The sequence below is a fragment of the Simochromis diagramma genome, unplaced genomic scaffold (assembly GCF_900408965.1).
Source record: "Simochromis diagramma unplaced genomic scaffold, fSimDia1.1 OVJJ01000159.1, whole genome shotgun sequence".
NCBI lineage: Eukaryota > Metazoa > Chordata > Actinopteri > Cichliformes > Cichlidae > Simochromis > Simochromis diagramma.
In genome coordinates this window covers 675,024-694,180 of record NW_024387197.1, presented here as the reverse complement: position 1 = coordinate 694,180, position 19,157 = coordinate 675,024, and the positions used below count along the sequence as shown (strand labels likewise).

General features: G+C 45.4%; 1 protein-coding gene across 3 annotated transcripts; it reads right to left on the bottom strand.

The window, feature by feature from the left end:
• Positions 1–29: 29 nt before the first annotated feature.
• On the bottom strand, positions 30–18,965 carry pomt1 (protein-O-mannosyltransferase 1). Of its 3 annotated transcripts, XM_040050104.1 has the most exons (22): positions 18,596–18,965; positions 17,712–17,808; positions 17,413–17,622; positions 16,140–16,271; positions 15,923–16,029; positions 15,780–15,830; positions 15,445–15,591; positions 15,179–15,287; positions 12,633–12,692; positions 12,452–12,545; positions 11,715–11,870; positions 11,054–11,184; positions 10,860–10,955; positions 10,692–10,784; positions 10,315–10,411; positions 4,607–4,699; positions 4,395–4,515; positions 4,181–4,278; positions 3,963–4,076; positions 3,756–3,882; positions 3,377–3,554; positions 30–603 (listed from the first exon to the last, which is right to left on the bottom strand). In XM_040050104.1, exons 4-22 carry the CDS (start codon positions 16,250–16,252, stop codon positions 429–431), a joined length of 2,160 nt encoding a protein of 719 aa, XP_039906038.1. In that variant the 5' UTR covers positions 16,253–16,271; positions 17,413–17,622; positions 17,712–17,808; positions 18,596–18,965; the 3' UTR covers positions 30–428. The 3 variants fall into 3 exon arrangements, with proteins under 3 accessions (XP_039906038.1, XP_039906040.1, XP_039906037.1); XM_040050106.1 differs by lacking the exon at positions 17,712–17,808; XM_040050103.1 differs by lacking the exons at positions 17,413–17,622; positions 17,712–17,808.
• Between the last annotated feature and the right edge of the window lie 192 nt (positions 18,966–19,157).

Here is a 19,157-nt window from a genome sequence, read left to right as displayed (position 1 = left end):
TATTTTACCACATTTTCTTTATTTTTTTTCTCTTTACTCTGATGTAAACTAAGCTTCAACTTGTTTACATGAAAAATCCTATTGTGCAACACTTTCTTTAGTCTCACTGTTAATCTATTTTTTTTTCTAAATTATTTTTTAAGTCCTAAAAAATATAGTTTCTTTGAAGAAAAAGTAAAATCCAGTTCATAGCCACCGATTCCACTTTTCCAGTGTAAACACAAAAAGAATGAGGGCACATTATTGTTTTGTTCATCTTTCATTTTGTGCTCAGCCTTCGGTCAACGTCAGTCATCACTGGTTTATCATCAGGGGTTGGTGCGTCAGAGGTCTGAGAACTGAAGCTCCTCCTCTGATGACCTCAAGCCGAATATATGCTCATCTTCTGTTCAACTCATAAACTCCTCTCCATGTGGGTCATTATCCTTCTACCGACGTCGGTACAGGATGTCCCAGGTGTCCCTCCACTTCAGTCCTTGCAGCTGATGGGCTGACAGTTCAGGGCTTCCATAGGTTAGGGGACAGAAGGTGCGGTAGGTCAGGAAGATTGACAGCAACACAGCCAATGCACCCACACACAATGCACGCTGATGTGTCACGCTGCTGCAGATGCAAACAGAAACAAATATGAACAAAACTTTTTAGATAAAAACCTAAAACATGTCACATTTTCATGAAAATTCAACAGTGAGATCTAAAGCCTGACAAAGTGTGCTTCTACGTCTAACTGGCCCTTTCACACAACATAAAGCAGGTACAAGTTCAGACTGTTTGCAGTTCCATCCATATATTTTCTTTACACCTCTGACGCGGTGTAAAGAAAATAGTGCAAAGAGTGTGTTGAATGCCCTAGTCCTGTGCTAGCCCAAATTCAAATCCAGTTTGGGATATTGTTTAAATGATGGTGCTTGGATGTGCACATTTTAGCTGTTGCTTGTTTCGAAGGCCACGTAAACACAGTGCAAAGTTACTATTCAACTACACCGCTTAAAAAGAAAAAAAAAAAAAAAAAAAAAAACAAAACGAATCAGCTCTCAATGGAGGGGGGAAAAAAAAAAAAAAAAAAAAAACAACAACACACTGGATAATTACAGTGGTCCCTCGATTATTGCAGGTGTTACGTTCCAAAAATTACCCACGATCGGTGAAATTCGCAAATTAGCCAACTTTATTTTTTACAATTATTATAGCTGTTTTATGGCTGTAAAACCCCTCACTACACACTTTTCTTAGACAGGCATGAACATTTTTACACTTTTCTCTCTTGTTCAAACCGTCGTAGAAAAATAAGTCCAGCATTATAGAATGAAACCAAAGGCACCCGTGGATGCCTTTGACAGTGCAAAACATTTCGTCGACATTGTTATGTTTGTTGGGGAGAAAACTTACAAACATACAATCGAGCACTTCAGAGTCACACTGCTAGTGATCAAAGATTTATGTAAATTTGACACACTGAACACATTCTGTACTGGACAGGAGACATGGCACGAGATTGATTGACAGTGGTCTAGAGCCAATCAGGACGCAGAAGACAATGTGCTGTAAACAAACAAACAACATGGAAAATCACACCAAAAAATCTGCGAAACAGCAAGGCCGCGAAAGGTGAACCAGGTTATAGCGAGGGACCACTGCATACTGATACTAGACCAGGTTTGTGTTGGATGCCACATCAATTGATGGATATGAAAATTATCAATCTACAAAGGGCTAAATTCAAAGACATCTTGAAAATCAAAGTGAAAAAAATAATGCTGTTGGATAAGCCATTTTGCTGAAATTTCACTGCAGTAACATAAAATGGTACTAGGTAGTTTGTATGGCTCCACATGTAAAACCCCTCACTACACACTTTATACACTTTTCTCAGACAGGCATGAACATTTTCACACTTTTCTCTCTTGTTTAAATACTCTCAAAGTTCAAACCTTTGTAGAAAAATAAGCCCAGTATTATATAATGAAACCAAAGGCACCCGCTTTTTTGACGGTGCAAAACGTTTCGTCGACATTGTTTTATTTGTTGGGGAGAAAACTTACAAACATACAGATTTATGGTAGTATCAGTCTTAAAGGCCTGTCTCTGTTTTTGTCTAGTCAGAGACATTCACACCAGTGGCATGCTGGAAATCATTTTGTAGCTCTACCACTGCTCATCCTATTTCTCCCTGCACAAAGCAGCAGATAAGGCCAGCAATGTTGTGGGGATGGAGTTGGACTCCCTCAAGGTGGTGTCGGAGAGGCGGATGCTGTCCAAGATAAAGACAATGTTGGATAACACCTCCCACCCACTCCATGACATGCTGGTCAGTCACAGGAGCACGTTCAGTGAGAGACTGAGATTACCGAAAAGCACCACTGAACAACACAGGAAATCTTTCCTGCCTGTGGCCATCTCCCTGTACAACGCATCCACTTAACACACTGTTTACGGCTACAACTACACATGTTTCTTTTCCAGCTATTTATTTATGAGTGACTTATGTATGTATGTATGTATATATTGTACTATTCTTAGTTAGCGTATTGTCTGTCTTGTCTTAATGTTGGTTTGTAATGGAGCACTGTAACAAAAAATAATTTCCCCCAGGGATCAATAAAGTATTCTGATTCTGATTCTGATACCAGTGCTAATGATGGCTGTCCCGCTCTTCTTATCCTCTATTCCAGTAGTGCTTACTCGGATCTGCTTGGCTTGATTTGGTTTTTAGGGCTTTCCATTACCAGGTACTTAGCTTGGGTTCCAAGCAATTTCAGTCAAGATGAAAATGTGATGTCAGCAAGCTGCAGGCCACTGATTGGCCAGGGAGTGATGTCATTGAATGAGTCATGATAGTGACTTCTTCACAAGAATTGAAACCACCTTTTTTGAAAGCTGGCAAAAAGGGATATGGTTGCACATAAAATTTTGAGGTTTTCACAAGAATCTCATACAAATATTTCACACTAGAGCCTTGTTAGGAAATTTAAAATAGTGGAAGTGGATCGTCCTACTAAAATACAACCAACTTCTACTCAAGACAAAGCCACTAACTTTCAGCAGCTGTGGTAGAAAATGTCAGTCATCATAAGATAAAACAGGCAGTGGTTCTGTAGATGAATGAATAAATGAGAAAATGGCAATATTAATCCCAGTTTAGTTAAAACCCCATTTACAAAGTCCTAAAAACCACTCGCTGACTCTACTGGCAACTTCTAAGCAACCACTAAATAACAAAAATTTTAATATCCATTTTCTGGGTTGCATTAGGTCATCTTACCCAATGACTGGTAGTTGCCAGTGATTGCCACGATTAAGGTGAAAATTTTAATTTAAATCAGGAAAAAGAAGGGTAGCTCACAAGAGGAGATGCTGCTGAAGCTGATGAGCGTACCTGAGCAGGTGAGTGTGTGCGTGCTCCAACAGAGCTGGACTTAGTAGGTACAAGTAGCAGAGTGCTGGCAGGTAGTGATACAGGAAAAGAGTTTTGTCCATAAGCAGGAAGGGAACAAAGTTCACCAACCAGCCGCCAACGCACACACATCCCAGACACACAAACTGGTCCCACACACCTGAAAAAACACACATTTAGTTAGAAATGGTACCATAACCCGAACAGACAGCTGAGGTTAGACTTAGTCTCTGATGCAAATATGTCAGTGCGGACCATCTTTCTGCAGACCCATCTGGGAGGCCAGATGGGTCTGCAGAAACTGTATTTGTGCTCTGACTCTTCCTGTTTTACTGTCAGAACTCAGTGTGTCCCTACGTACCATCAGGTACATCTTTCAAGCCTCGCCTCCTCCTCAACAAGTAGACAACTGCCAGCAGCTGATAGGCCAGCAGGCTGAGATTGGCCACGCCCCATGACACCGGGTTACCAATTAGATGGATCTGAGCCTGAAACAGAAAAAGTGGATTACAGGGCTAAACAGGACAAAGCGTGTGTGTTACTCTGCGTGTGTGTGTCATGTTTTTACATTGGTGGAGGAGTGCAGCCAGTATGCAATGTTGATCTCCATGGTGATCCACTCTAATGGGGAGGAACTGTATTTGTGCTCCGACTCTTCCTGTTTTACTGTCAGCATCTTCCACTGCCAAGATATCAGATTTGTTTTATTTTACTCCTTTCTGTTTCTTTGCTAGTGTCACAGGAATAAATCTGATTGGACAGTGAGTTTTGAATTCAGGTTCATACTTGCAGTTCAACAAATTTTGCCCAGAAAGAAATTTTTCTATCAACGTCGATATGAGTTGGAGAGTGAAGCTCTGCCTCCCGTTCCTTCTGCTCCTGACCTGGACAAGATTGACAGTGTGCGTTGTGACCTCACTAAAGTAACATTGTAAAGCTACTGAGTGATAATAGTGAAGGAAGAAGAAGGTCAAGAGGAGGAGGAGTTTAGTGGCCATACTGGTTCCATAGCGATGCTCCTCCACTGTCCATTCCAAACTGCTGCTGTGAGCTTTGAACAGTTTGTCTGCTACAACCTCCAACTGACGGAAACCCCAGTCTGGAAGGGACACACCACTCAGCTGCATTCGCAAACACACACAGACACACACAAACAGGCTGTAATAACTTCATATTGTACAGGCATTCAGCTGAGACATATTCTGTCTGCACCTTGAGGACAGCTGAAGTGTTGACATGAATGAGTCGGACTTCAGATAGGATGGTCTTCCACACCTCTGACTCTGCCTCCCTGTTTGAAATGTCCTGACCACACAAACACACCAACAAACAGCAGGCTCAGTAAAAAGCATTCCAGCCACTGATTAGTATAAAAGTAAGAGGGGTTTCCATATTTGAGCAGCTCCTGTAGGTGTAATGTAAACATGGCCCTGTACTCTTGTGCATATCCTATCTACAAAACACTCTCATGAGTAGATAATTTCAGCTAATTAATCCATCCTTTAGTTGACAATCTTCCAATCTCACCATTTTCAAATTGTTTTACCAGCTAAAGTTACTAATTAAGAATTAATGTAATATAACTAAGGTACAGCAAGCTACCTAATCTAAACTGTAATATTTTACTAACTTATAGTAATGTTTTGGCTTATGCTAGCTGGCTCACAGAGTCTGAGCTTGTGCATGTACTGCATACAAATAAGAGCAAAAGAATGCTAAATGCAGTTCAATTAATGGCCGTGGGAGTCACTGAAGTTCTTTTTCTAACTTCGCTCAGTGCTTCACTATAGACTCGCCTCGGCATGACCAACTACGGAAGCTCCAATGACACCACGTCTGTCTATGACAGACCTGTCGAGCCGTGCTTAGGGCTCCGCCCCCTCATTCTAACACGGCCGACCAGCCCCTCCTAACTCATTCTCGCTTTCTTCCCGTGAGAAACTACTTTGAGCTCCCTCAGCGTATCCAGTTCTCAGGCGTCCCCGTGTAGGAGTACGTTGCCGAAAGCAGTTTTTCCAGTTCCAGCTTGGATCGTGCTGAGTAAGTCCTTCGAAAGAAGTGTACTTAGAGTTACACTGTGGAACAGCAATCACGTCAGGTGAGCTGTCCCAGCGGTTCCTGGTCTTAGTTAGCGAGGTAGCCGACATTGTGTAACTCGGGCTAACGCGTTACGGTGAGCTGTTCGTTCAGTGTCCGGCTAGCATTAACTTGTTAGCAGGCCACGAACCACATTAGCGTCTTACTAGCATTAGCTTGTTAGTTGACCTAGGGTTCAGTAAGCATTAAGTTGCTAACGATATTGGCTAGCGGAGTGCAGCTAACATGTCACAATGAGCTGACTCCAGCGGCGACTAGCTCGGATTTAACTCCCGCTGCTAGTCCTAGCTACATACGAAGGCCAAAGAGGATGCACCCCGCCCGTGCCCTGCATCATGCGGTGCCACCATCTCGGGCAGGGACCCTCATCCAATGTGCATCATCTGTATGGGTGCCAAGCATGCTCAGGCTTCACTGGCGGACCCTTAGGGATGCCCACACTGTGTGTTGATGCCAGAGAAAGTCCTGGAAAGGAGGCTGAATGTAGCAGTAACGAACAGTCAGGTCCCCTGCCTGTCCACCGCTACTGCTACGAGTGATATCAGTCATTCGCGAGACTCCACAAGCTGGGCTGACATGATGGAAGAAGATTCCCCGCTCCTGCCCCCATCGTTCGAGGTCCTCCTCAATCAAAACGTGAGCGAGCCAGGTTGCGAGGACGCAGAGGGCGATGCCAACTCCGACCTCCTCGACCTAGAGGACAGGATGAGGAAGATGACTCTACCTTTCCTCCCCAGCAGTCCAGACCACCGAGTGGGGCTGAAGTTGCACCCCCGGTGGACAGCAATTTGTACAAGGTCTGCAAACGGGCTGCCAAGCTACGCATCCCATGGCCAGCCGCCCAGGATGCCGAAGGGGCAGAATGTCACCTGTATGACGGAAAGAGGCTCCCACCAGCCTTGCCACCATCAAAGCAGCTTTTGCCAGCAGTCCCGGCTTGCATGAAAGAAATTAGTTGCTATTGGTCAAGCTCTTTAAAAAGCAAGCTTCCGACCAAGGGCTGCTCTAAGCTTGAGATCCACAGGATGGGTGAACTGTGGCTGACCGAACCCCCAGCAGTGGAGCCTTCAGTGGCGTATCACCTTCACCGTAACTGCAGGGCAATCTCAGTCTCTTCTAGCATTTCTTTGCCTAACAAGATGGATTGCCTCACGGCATCTATTTATCAAAGGATGTACAAATATGCTGCACAGTCAGTATGCTCCCTTAATGCAGTCACACTGCTATAAGCATATCAGGCAGAAATTCTGGAAGATATGGGCCGTCAGCTTGACTCGGGTTCCCCAAACCCAGCCCTCTGGGATGAAATCTACATGGTTAATGATCTCATTCTTCGCTCCTCCAGGGGAGCAGTCCAGGGGTGTGGCCATGTTATGGGCCTTGCAGTTTCGGGTGAAAGAGCCTTGTGGCTAAACCCGTCGGGCCTAGGGGATGCTCAGAAGGCTGAGGTCATGGATGCAGCCTATGACCCAACCAAGGGTCTCTTTGGCCCAGCCCTGGAGAGAATGAGAGAGACAAGCACCCACAGAAAGCAGGAGGGAGAAGCATTAAACCTCTGCTTACCCAGAAAACCTACCCCTCAGCCCCAGCAGGTGCCAAGGGCTGGTTTTGCTGCAGCAGCAGCAGCAGCTGTGAGAGGGAGACAGAGTGGGGTCAGAATGCAGAGAGGAGCAGGAGGCCTGCAGTCACCCACCAGGCCAAAGTAGAGAACCAAAGACCTTGGGGCAAGCATTCCTTTGCAGCAGCTGCTGCAAAGAACAAGCCGTCACACCCCAGAGAGGGGGAAAAGAAGCGGTCAGCCTAGCACACATGCAACGTTCTGTGTCACCCCTCTCTTCTCCCCCAAAGAGAAGGAAGATGTTAGAAGGGGTAACCAAATCACTCCAAGGTTCAGAATCTCCGCAAGTTTCCAGTTCACCAGGAGCACCCTCTCAGTCTCCTCCTCCAGTTCAGGGAGGACAGACTTGTGGACAAATGGCGCAGTGTCACCAAGCACTCCTAAGCACTCTGTCTGTGTCACCAAGCACTGCCCAGAGTCACCAGGCACTTCACTGCATTTTGGGGGTAACAAAAGAAATAAAACGTAAATTCCTGCAGCCAGGCAGTTCGCCAAGGGCAGAATGTCCCCCCAGTTTCAAAATATTTAAAAAAAAAATCACTGCCATTTGTCTTTGTCACCAGCGGGGGGGAGCTCACGCTCTACCCGAGGGGGACAGCTCCAACTCCTTCCGGGAGACAGGAGTGACGTCACACTACCGCGTCTTCAGGGGCCCGCTCTGAAGCGGTGGAGCGCATGTGCAGTTCATCCCTGAGCATCCCGGGCAGGCGATCAAAGACCACTGTGAGGTGGTAGTCAATCACCTCACGAAGCTCGGTTTCACAATCAACCTGGAAAAGAGCCACTTGGAACCTGTACAGTATACAAAGTATCTGGGGCTCAGAATAGACTCCATCTCTTATGGCATCGCACTTTCAGAGCGGAGGATTGCATCCTTCACTCACCGTCTTTCCTGTTTTCAGCTGGGGAAAGTCGTGCTGCGAGGGTACCTCTCGGGGCAGTATCATCCAGGGTGACACTGACCACAGATGCATCCCTGTCAGGTTGGGGTGTAACTATGATGGGCAGAGCAGTGAATGGCGTTTGGTCACAGAGACTTGCGCTGAATCACGTAAATGTGCTGCAGCTCCGCGCGGTGGTCCTAGCCTTACGGCATTTTCTGCCGTATCTCCGGGGACAACATGTTTTAGTGAAAACAGACAACTCCACTGTAGTTGCTTATATCAACCCCCAGGGCAGCACCCGTTCCCGGCAGCTACACAGGTTAGCCAGGGAAATAATTGCGTAGAGCAGCACATGGCTCCTCTCCCTTCGAGCAACTCACGTGCCAGGAATTATGAAGAGGGGGGCGGACCTCCTGTCCAGAGGGAATCCACTGTTCGGAGAATGGAGGCTTCATCTACAGGTGGTGGAGCAGATTTGGCAGAGATACGGCCGGACTGCCATAGATCCCTTTGCCTTACGAGAAAACACACATTGCCCTTTGTTTTTCTCTCTCTGTCAGACGCAGATGCGCCACTGGGCGTGGATGCGTGGGCCCATCCATGGCCAAAAACACTGCTGTATGCTTTCTCTCCCCTCAGCCTGATCTCCCCAACACTGAGCAGAGTGAGGGATCAGGGGCTGTCACTGATTTTAATAGCTCCACAGTGGCCATCCAAACACTGGATAGCAGGAATCATCCAGCTTCTGGTGGACGAGCCATGGCCACTCCCCATCTGCAGGGACCTTCTGTCTCAGGCGCGTGGGGAGATATAACATCCCATCCAGACCAGGTTGCTCTATGGACCTGGCCCGTGAAAGGTGGAATTTGAAGGCGGCAGGCATGCCTCCGAAGGTTATTGAAACCATTCAAAATGCTAGAGCCTCCTCCACTCATTCCATTTACAGCAGTAAATGGCGTGTTTTTGTATAGTGGTGCTATGAAAAGCAGATAATCCCTTTTCAGTGTTCAATGGTGGAGCTGTTGTGTTTTCTTCAGGACTTGCTGGACAAAAGGAGAGCTTTTTCTATCATGAAGGTCTATTTGGCAGCTATTTCAGCCTGTCACATGGGGTTTGGTGATAAACCTGCCGGTCAGCACCCCCTTTGTATGTCGCTTCATGAGGGGGGTGCGTCGAACGCTCCCAGTCTCTAGACCACTGGTCCTTTATGGAATCTGTCAGTCGTTTAAGACGCCCTCTCCCACCACCCCTTTGAGCCTATCGGGGCAATGGGGTTGAAGTTTCTCTCTCTTAAAACCGCTCTGCTGTTGGCTCTAACCACAGCCAAGCGAGTTAGTGAATTACAGGCTTTGTCTATTCACCCCTAACCCAGCCTTTGTCTCTAAAGTGTTGGAAACATCATACAGGTGCTCTACAGTAGAGCTCCTGGCTTTTCACCCTCCTCCATTCTCCTCAGAGACAGAGCAGAGGCTGAACACTTTGTGCCCTGTGCAGGCCTTGGGGACTTATGTTGGCAGAACAGCCGGATTCAGGAAGTCGGATCAGCTGTTTGTTTCCTGGGCCTCCCCTCACAAGGGCAGGCCCTTATCACGCCAGAGGCTAGCTCATTGGAGTGTAGAGACCATAGCTCTGGCTTACAGCTGTAAGGGCTCGCAGTCCCCCCCCGGGACTCTGAGCTCACTCCACTAGGGAGTGTGGCCACATCCTGGGCGTTGTTCAGAGGTGTATCAGTCCAGGATATTTGTGCGGCAGCAAGCTGGGATGTTGCACAGTCATCCCTGGCTCAGGCAGTGCTGGATTCTGGTGCCTCAGGTTCGACCAGAGATCCTGGAGTAGTACTGGAGCGTAGCTTTGGGAGCTGACCCAATCCGGAAGTGGACCATATCTCCCATAGTGAAACACCGAGCAAAGTTAGAAAAAGAACGTTGGGTTACTTAACGTAATCCCTGGTTCTCTGATGACAGAGTGAGGCGTTTCACCAACACTTCCCTCCTTGCTTAGGCACGGACAGAGTGCTTAGGAGAAAAAAATCTGCTTGGAATAAGTTAGGAGGGGCTGGTCGGCCGTATTAGAATGAGGGGGCAGAGCCCTGAGCACGGCTCGACAGGTCTGTCATCGACAGACGTGGTGTCATTGGAGCTCCCGTAGTTGGTCACACCGAGGCGATTTCCATAGTGAAACACCTCACTGTGTTATCAAAGAACCAGGGATTACATTAAGTAAGCCAACATTATCCCATACTCTTTTAATTAAATGTGTGGGTGCACTCCTGTTAATTTAGACAGAGATCAGAAATCACATGCAGCACAAACTGTACTCACCACCCTCCACAGGTTCTGTGCCGGCATAGACACATTGAAGTCTATGTATCCAGAGACTTCCTGAGTGTGAGGGCTCATTGGAGCTGCTACGTCATGACTGAAACACAACCATTGTAACACTGAAATAAACCAGCTGATGGTAAACAGGCAGGGACACACAGAGCTGATGGAGAGGGGTCGACTACAACCCACAGAGGGCTATTTATTCAGTACAGAACTCCAAAGTACTTTTTTGACCTAACCATTTATTTCCAAAGAAACTTGAGATTAGTAACTTTTCTATTTACTCATTGCCTCTAAATGTTTCAAGTTTTGAGCTCCAGAGTTACTGAGACAACAGAGCCCTCAAAAATCATCACATATCCTGAGTTGTTTACCTGTTAAGAAAACGTGACGTCATCCCATGAACCAGCTGGATGACATCACCGTGACGGACAGGTCGAGGAGGAGTGTCGACCACCAGCTGCTGCCTGACAGAGATATAGACAGTAGTTACACATGGGCCACGTCTCCATGTATAGCACTTGAAGAGAAATGTGATCTACCTGCCCGGATCTTTGATGATCCACCAGTTGTTGACATCTTTGAAGGGATAACAGGTGACCTGCTGCTGGTGAGAGCTGCCCCGCCCATTGTCATACCTGAATAAAAACAGGAAACATCATTAAATAAATCATGAAGTTGAACTGTAACTGGGATGCTTTTTGAAGTAGGTGTTTAGCTGCTGTGTTGGAAGCACCTGATTGGATAGTTGACTTTGTGAGAATGGAGCCAGCAGGGGATTGGCTGGGAGACAGAGCTTCTCAAAGTCACCTGACTCCCATAAGCCACTTCTAGAGGCTGACCCCGAGTGATCCTGGAGAGACCGCCCTACAACACAAAAAGCAATCTATCAATCAGCTCCAGAATGTGATATTCCACTCTTTATACACCCCTTTGCATTTAATCATTAGTTATTATTAATCTCTGGCTCTCTTCTGCAGTGTTCCTTTCGTTTTGTTTCCCTTTCCCCACCCCCAACCCATCACAGGAGATATGAGCCTCTCCCTCAGCTTAATTCTGCTGGAGATTTCTTCCTGCTAAAAGGGACTTTAAACAGTTTTTATAAACTCTGAATCACAAACCATTTGAATTAAAATGTCAAAGGCAGCAGTGAGATCGGGAAGGACAAAGACTGAAACTTTATGTTAATTAATGCTGATCTTCAGGTCACTGATAACCTTAGTAAAACCTGCTTCTGTGCTGTGATTGGTTCTGAAAACTGCGGGGTATTTATCATAAATACAGTGAGATCAAAGATTTCGCTTCACTTGTCGGTAGACAAATATTTCAAAACTTTCTAATCTGTTTTCTCTCAGGAAACAGGTCTATAATTACTAAGTGTAGCTGACAGTATTTACCTGCAGGCTGGCTTGGAAAGCAGAACTCATCAGCTGGTCATGTGGTCCGCTGCGGTTCAGGAAACTCAGGTGAACGTAGAACCAGAACACATAGAGCAGGACTGGAACCACCACCAGACACAGAACTCTATGTACACTTTGCACACACACATTCATCTGCACAAAGACATGCATGCAGGATCATTATGTTCTTAGAATCACATTTTTTCATATCATAAATATAAACTGTATGGAAACACTATAACACCCAAAAAAAAAAATACATAAATAAATGAAACACTCAGGCAATGCTTTTATTTTTTTTATTTTTTTTACATAGTGCTAAACTGCTATTATTAAAACATTGCAGACAAATACTTTTATGCACGTAATGTACTTACATCCTGCCTCACTAGAAATACTATCTAATTCCTAAGGAAAACACTGCACCAGTTTGGAAAGTGTCCTTTTTGAAGCCTTTACATTTACAGAGAAGACCCTGCTCTATGTTAACTGTATTGGGAACACTGTTTTACAAAACCATGACTTTTTGGTACTAAAGATGACATGAAACTGGCAAATTAGTCGATAAAACACAACAAAAGCAGTTCCTGAGAATGGATTCTGTGGAGCTGGGAACCATTTTTCAAAAGACACATGACATGGAGTATTCTTAAAAGTAGCAGCAGTCATAGCTGCAAAAGTAGGGTTTGCCAGCTAAATGCTGGATATGATACAATCAGGAAGTCTAGACTCACATGACTGATAGTTTTGTCTCCAATAAGCTTCCAGGTGTGCAGAGAGGCCACGACCAGCAGCAGTAGATATGAGAACAGACCCATGTACTTCACCCTACACCAATCACATTTTCACATTAACATTTGCATTTTAAACAACAGCACACGCTAGAGAGCAACAGGCCTTAAATCACTTTCTCACCCTACAGCCGCACCGCAGGAGACACCAGAGAGAATCAGCCAACTGTATCTGGACCAGGAGCTGAGGAGGAGAGAGTAACCATATGACGTCAGAGCAGAGAAAGGGTCTGTTTAAAACGGAAACAAACTGTTCAACTCAGTTTAGTTGTATTAACGTCGCACTAATTTAAAATAACAGTTGCTTCAAGTTACATTACACTGCAAGGTACAAACCCCACAGTATTAATGAGAGAATCCCGAGTAATCACATGATCCCCTATTAGCTAGCACTTGGCGAGAGTAGGGATTAAGAACTTCCTTTTAAGATAAAGAAACCTCCAGCAGCTACTTGTCTATGTTTGAGAGTGGGCCATAGAGTGAACACACTATACCACACAGCTCTCCTTAATAACAGCAACAGCTGAACATGTGAAAATACAAGTTTCAAAAAGATATTTTAAAAAATGGAAATTTTAACCACCAATTGCTAGTCTTGGTAGCCAGGGATCAGCCCGCCAGAGCCTCTGCAATTCCTGTGGGTTGTGGGCCTACAGGAGGATGGGCCCATGTCCTTTTTTCAGCTATGCCCAGCCAGGCCCCATGAACTAAAGCGTTGCCACCAGATGTTTGGCCTTAGGCACCCCCCCCGGGCCTGGCTCCAGGGTGGGGCCCCAGTAACCCTATCCCAGGCAGGGATAGTGCAAACTGTTCTCTTGATTGTATACTTATAGGGTTCTTTTGAGTCGGTCTTTGTCTGGTCCTCACCCAGGACCAATTTGCATGGGCAACCCTGCCAGGGGGCAAAAGCCCCCTGATAACATAGCCTCTAGGATCCCTATGACACACAGACCCCTCCACCACAATAAGGTAGCGATTCATGGAGGGTTAACTCGCTAAAAAGCGGTGCTTTACCTGCAGTGTGTATAGTGCGGGTGGAGCGCTGCTGACTTCGACTGAGAACATTGTTGGGCGGTGAAAATAATACTTTGAGGACCTCCTTAATCCCACTGCTTCCGTGGAGGAAGCAGAGTCTGGGGACGACTTGTCCATGTCTGGGGGTGAGGTCATTGAGGCAGTTAAACAACTCCTTGGTGCCCTGGGGTGGATGAAGATTGCCCTGATTTTGGGAAGGCTCTTAATGTTGTAGGGCTGTCTTGGTTGAAGTGCCTCTACAATGTTGCGTGGAGATCAGGGGCAGTACCTCCGGATTAGCAGACCAGGGTGGTGGTTTCCATTTTTAAGAAAGAGGACCGGAGGGTGTGTTCCAACTCTAGGGGAAAAAAATCACACTCCTCAGCCTCCCTAGGAAAGTCTACGCCAGGGTGTTGGAAAGGAGAGTCCATCCGTTAGTTGAACCTCGGATACAGGAGGAACAATGCGGTTTTCGTCCTGGTCGTGGAACACTGGACCAGCTCTTTTACCCTCTCAAAGATACTTGAGGGTGGTTGGGAGTTTGCCCAACCAGTCTACATGTGTTTTATGCACTTGGAGAAGGCATTCGACCATGTCCCTTGGAGGGTTCTGTGGGGGGTACTCTGGGAATATGGGGTGTCTGGCCCATTGCTACAAGCATTTGATCCCTTGCAAGAAGCTCGGTCCACACAGCCGTCAATAAGTCAGATTAGTTTCCAGTGGGTGATGGACTCTGCCTGGGCTGCCCTTTGTCAACAATTCTTTTCGTTAATTTCATTAACAGAATTGTCCCACTGGGAGGAGGCAGACCCAGGGAACGCTGGAGAGATTATATCTCTTGGCTGGCCTGGGAACGCCTTGGTGTTCCCCCAGACAAGCTGGTGGTGGCTAGGGAGAGGGAGGTCTGGGTTTCTCTGCTTAGGCTGCTGCCCCTGAGTCTAAGCCGCAGATAAGTGGAAGAAGAAGGATGGATGGAAATTTTAAGTAGGATTAGTCAAGACTAAAGAAGCTGGTTTATGTGTATGTCCTACAGAAATGTAGGAGTAATGCAATATAACATGGCTAACTGTTGGATTTATTCTGCTAACAGCTTATCTGTGAAGTTTGTATTCCCGTTTTGATGAGTGAAATTGTAGTATTTTATTTGCACTAATTAGCAGACATGTGTATGTGTGTGATACATTCATTTCTACTGTATCTAAAACTACACAAAGTATAATTAATCCTTTGGTTTGAGAAAATCTGTTTTTAAGTTTCATTTTGGCTTTTGTGCCATTTTTGAAGCCAGAAATGACAACCTTTGACAACTAGAGAAGAGAGTTAACACCTACAAATGTTTTTTCTACAAGGCTGTTGATGTAGTTTTTAAATGCAGTTAAGTCAAACACTATAAAAACGAAGTCTGATTTTTGAACCACATGAGGAACTGCAGTTTTTGGCGCTTCCACATGGTTTAAAGTCCCTGAGCTAACCAAACTTGCTATCATTAGCTGATAATTTAGCGCTCCACTTACTAGTAAAAATAAGAAGGTGGCCACCATAAAACTATAACTGAGGGCTTCAAAACAAACCAGTGGGCAATATCACAGTGGCTACAGCCATCTTTAATTTACAGTCTACACTTTCTACACATGAGAAGAGAAATCTGAGACTAACCTGCTGGGCGCATTGTGGAAGCGCAGGTATGAGAAGAAAGCCAGGAGCACGAAGAAGATGAGGACAGACTCAAGTAACATGAAACGTGATTGGACAATCAGAGAGTTCTCTGGAACAGCAAAGATCCAAAGTCAGACTTGACTGAAAAGAGCAACCCGTCTGCATATTCACCGGGAAAGCATCACTTCACTGGTTTATAAAAAGCAGCAGCTAAAAGGCTTTTCAGCAGGAAGACGTTAACTCTTACTCAGCATGGATGCACTCACCCAGCAGCAACAGCACTGCAGCTCCCAGAGCAGACAGGTGGGAGAACTTCAACTCTAAAGTCAACAAGTAGACCAGAGGAACACAGAGAGCTCCACAAAGGGCCGGCAGAAGCCTCAGACTCCACACATTCACCGTGCTAGGATACTCTGCAAAACAAAACAAACACACACTACTTTTAAACAGACCAAAACCAAGTTAGACAGGAGGAAATATAGAAACTAGTTTCAAAAAAAAAAAAAAGAAAAAAAGAAGAAGGCACACGCTGGTTTATATAGATTAACAAATTTTCTGGTTTAACCTCTAACTGGATGAAATCATTTTTGGGGATTTGTACCTGCTCCAATTCTGTTCCACACAAAGTTCCCATCAAAACCTCCCAGGTACGCTAAAACAGCAAAAGCAGAAGCACATGTTGGAGCAAAGTATAAATAAAGTTGTACACTCACAAAGGGCTGTGTTGGTATTTTAATAACCCACCTCCAAAGGCCAGGATCATATGACCGAGAGGTGGTCCGCTGTCATCAATGAAGAAAACCCTCTTCATGTAGAGAGACACAAACTGACCATAATACACCTCATCAAACCTGCACAACGGTCAACGTATAAAAATCAGTTAATAACAGAATGAAGCTTGGTACGTAAGTTTGTCTGTGGGTGTACATGATGTTCAGGTGTGTGAAACAGATGCACTCACACCACAGCATTGGGATAACTAAGATGGCTCAGCCTGGTCCAGAAGGCCAGCAAGGAGACCAGCACCAGAAGCAGGTCTACCTGGGCTGTCACCACCAGGGGGAGCTGTAGCATCTCTGACACACAGCTGTGACTGTAAAATAGGAACATATAACCTCTGATTAATAGTAATTAATTTATAACTAAAACAAAAAAACAAAACAAAACAAAAAAACACCTCTTTACATCATTGAAATTGACTTCTCTATCATTCTTGTGCTATCTGCCCTTTCTGGAGGAAGATACAACACCCTGTCTGAGGTAAGAACAGGAAGTTTTAGTCAGTGACATTACAGGACTCTATTAGTCCGTTACTTAAAACAGATGCGTCTGCTGTATCCGTACAGTTTATGGAGGGAGCCCTTGCTATCTAGAGCTACTACAGAGAGACAGACAACCAGTTTCACTCACACTTACGGCCAACTGCCAACACAGCAAACTCCACAACCTACTAGTGGAGCAGCAGGTCTGGGGCAATAGTACTACCCACCACACCACCAAGCTGTGCAGTACGAGCACAGCTTGGTGGTGTGGTGGTACCCCACCCTGGAGCCAGGCCCGGGAAGGGTGCCTAAGGGTAAACTTCTTTTGCCATGATTCTCAAAACTGAGCTCAGCTGCATCCTGCTTCCACGGATCATCTGTTAGTTACTAAAACTGGATTGGGATCCACCTGTGGTAAATTCAGATGATTGGACATGATTTGGAAAGACACATGTCAGAGCACAATCCAAGCCATAAAGTCCAAGGAATTGTCTGTAGACCTCTGAAACAGGATTGCATTGCGGTACAGATCTGGAAAGGATACCGAAAGAAAAAACTCTGCAGCATTGAAGGTCCCAACGAGCACAGTGACCTCCATTAACCTTAAACGAAGAACTTTGGAACCACCAGGACTCTTCCTAGAGCTTGCTGCCCAGTCATTCTGAACATTTAGAGTAGAAGGGCCTTAGTAAAGGAAGTGACCAAGACTGTGATAGTCACTCTCATAGAGCTCCAACATTGCCCTGTGGAGAGAGGAACTTCTGCAGTATGAAAACAAAGTTCTCTGGTCTGATGAAACAAAGATTGAATTCTTTGGCCTAAATGCCAAGCATCACCTGGCCAATACCATCCTAAAGTGAAGCATAGTGGTGGCAGCATCATGCTGTAGGGATGTTTGTCAACAGTATGAACAGGGAGATGGGTCAGGGTTGGGGAATTGCATCAATATGCAGAGACAGCCTTGATGATTACCTGCTCCAGAGTGCTCTGCACCTCTGGACCTTCTAACAGGATAACGACTCTAAGCACAGCCAAGATAACAAAGGAGTGGCTTTGAGACCACTTTGTCTTTGAGTGGCCCAGCCAGTGCCCAGACTTGATCCCGAATGAACATCTCTGGAGAGATCTGAAAATGGATGTGCACCGACATTCCCCATCTAACCCGATGGATCTTGAGAGGTTCTGCATAGAAAAGAGTTTCTATTATGGAGTACTGTTGTGTATAATTTTGAGGGGGAAAATGAATTTACCCCATTTTGGAACAAGACTACCTTTAAAAAAAATGTGGAAAAATGTGGAGAGTTCCTGGATGCATTGTAGCCTTGTGATTGACAGGTGATATGTTCAGGGTGTATGCTCCCTCTTTCCCTATAGCACATGGGACAGGCTTAAATTCCTGGTCACAGGTCCAACTACTAGACTACCTAGTGTCAGTGGATAACTTAACACTCCACCCTCTTGTCCTAATTAGGTTTTTTTTTTGTGAATGGCTACAAAAACCCAAACATGGCAGCAAGCAAATCACAATTGGCAAGTGAACAACAAATGGGTGACACCACAGTGGCTAAATCCATATTTTATATCAAGTTCGTAGCTTTAACACACACATTAGTGTGAGGTCAGTGTGGCAGTGTTCTAGTTTTTGCCCCTGTACACCCCCAGCACGAAGGTCTTTCAAGGAGTACAGCAATTGCAATTTTGTTAAAAACAATTAAAGGTTATATAGAATCTGCACTTCAATCACAGCTTCGCTGCTTCAATCGTCCCGAAGCCTCAGTTCATAACACATTTCCTGGATGTCCCCTTCTCTTAAAAAAAAAAAAAAAAAAAAAAAAAAAATCGCACACAGTATCCCTCAGCGTCCTGCCCCTGCTGCTGTTGCTCTGATCCGAAACAGCCTGACCTCACAGTGATGTGTTCACGTGTCTCTGAGTACGGGTCGGGATGTTGCAGCAGTGAACCTCCCGTTTTTCGCCCTCAGCTGCCTCTTTGTCACATTCTTTAATAAATATGTGCCGCTTCGCTTTAACTCCACGTTAGACGTTCTTCTACACATAAGAGCAATTAGCATTAGCATACTAGTCTCTAGCTAAGAGGCGCTGAAGCAGCAGCTGCCTTCCTCACTCCTCGTTTTCCTCCACACCGTGTATGTTACCTGTGGCCCAACAGGTTAAGCTCATCTGTTGCCGTCCGCTTCTTGCCGTTTCTCCCGGTGTATGCTTTGAACTCAAGAGGCGTATAAACGAAGTTTTATAGCAGCGGCCGTTCGAAGCTTCCGGTGATTGATTATACTGCACTACCATCGGTTCGCTCGGAGCTCCGCTACATGGCCTATGGCTGGCCGCTAAAGGAGCATTACAACGGCGTGTTTAGAAAACGAAAAGTTTTAGGAACGGGTCTTACATTTAATACTACTTTTAATATTAATAATTAATTAATACTAATAATTTCATCTGAAAATTAGCCCAGTCGAAAAATGTATAACCCACATGAAAGGGAGCAGTTTCAAACGTTCATCGCAGTCCACCTTGGACTGACTGAGTCACTCCCAGGGTGAAGGTTGGCACATAATTGCGATCTCATTTATAGACACAGACAGACTGCCAACCAATCTGAGTATTTGTTAATTTCTCAATCTGACTTTCTGCTTCAAATCTGTTAGGTTCTGACTCTGACAATAAGTATTACAAGTGAATTTTGAATTATAATGTCTTTAT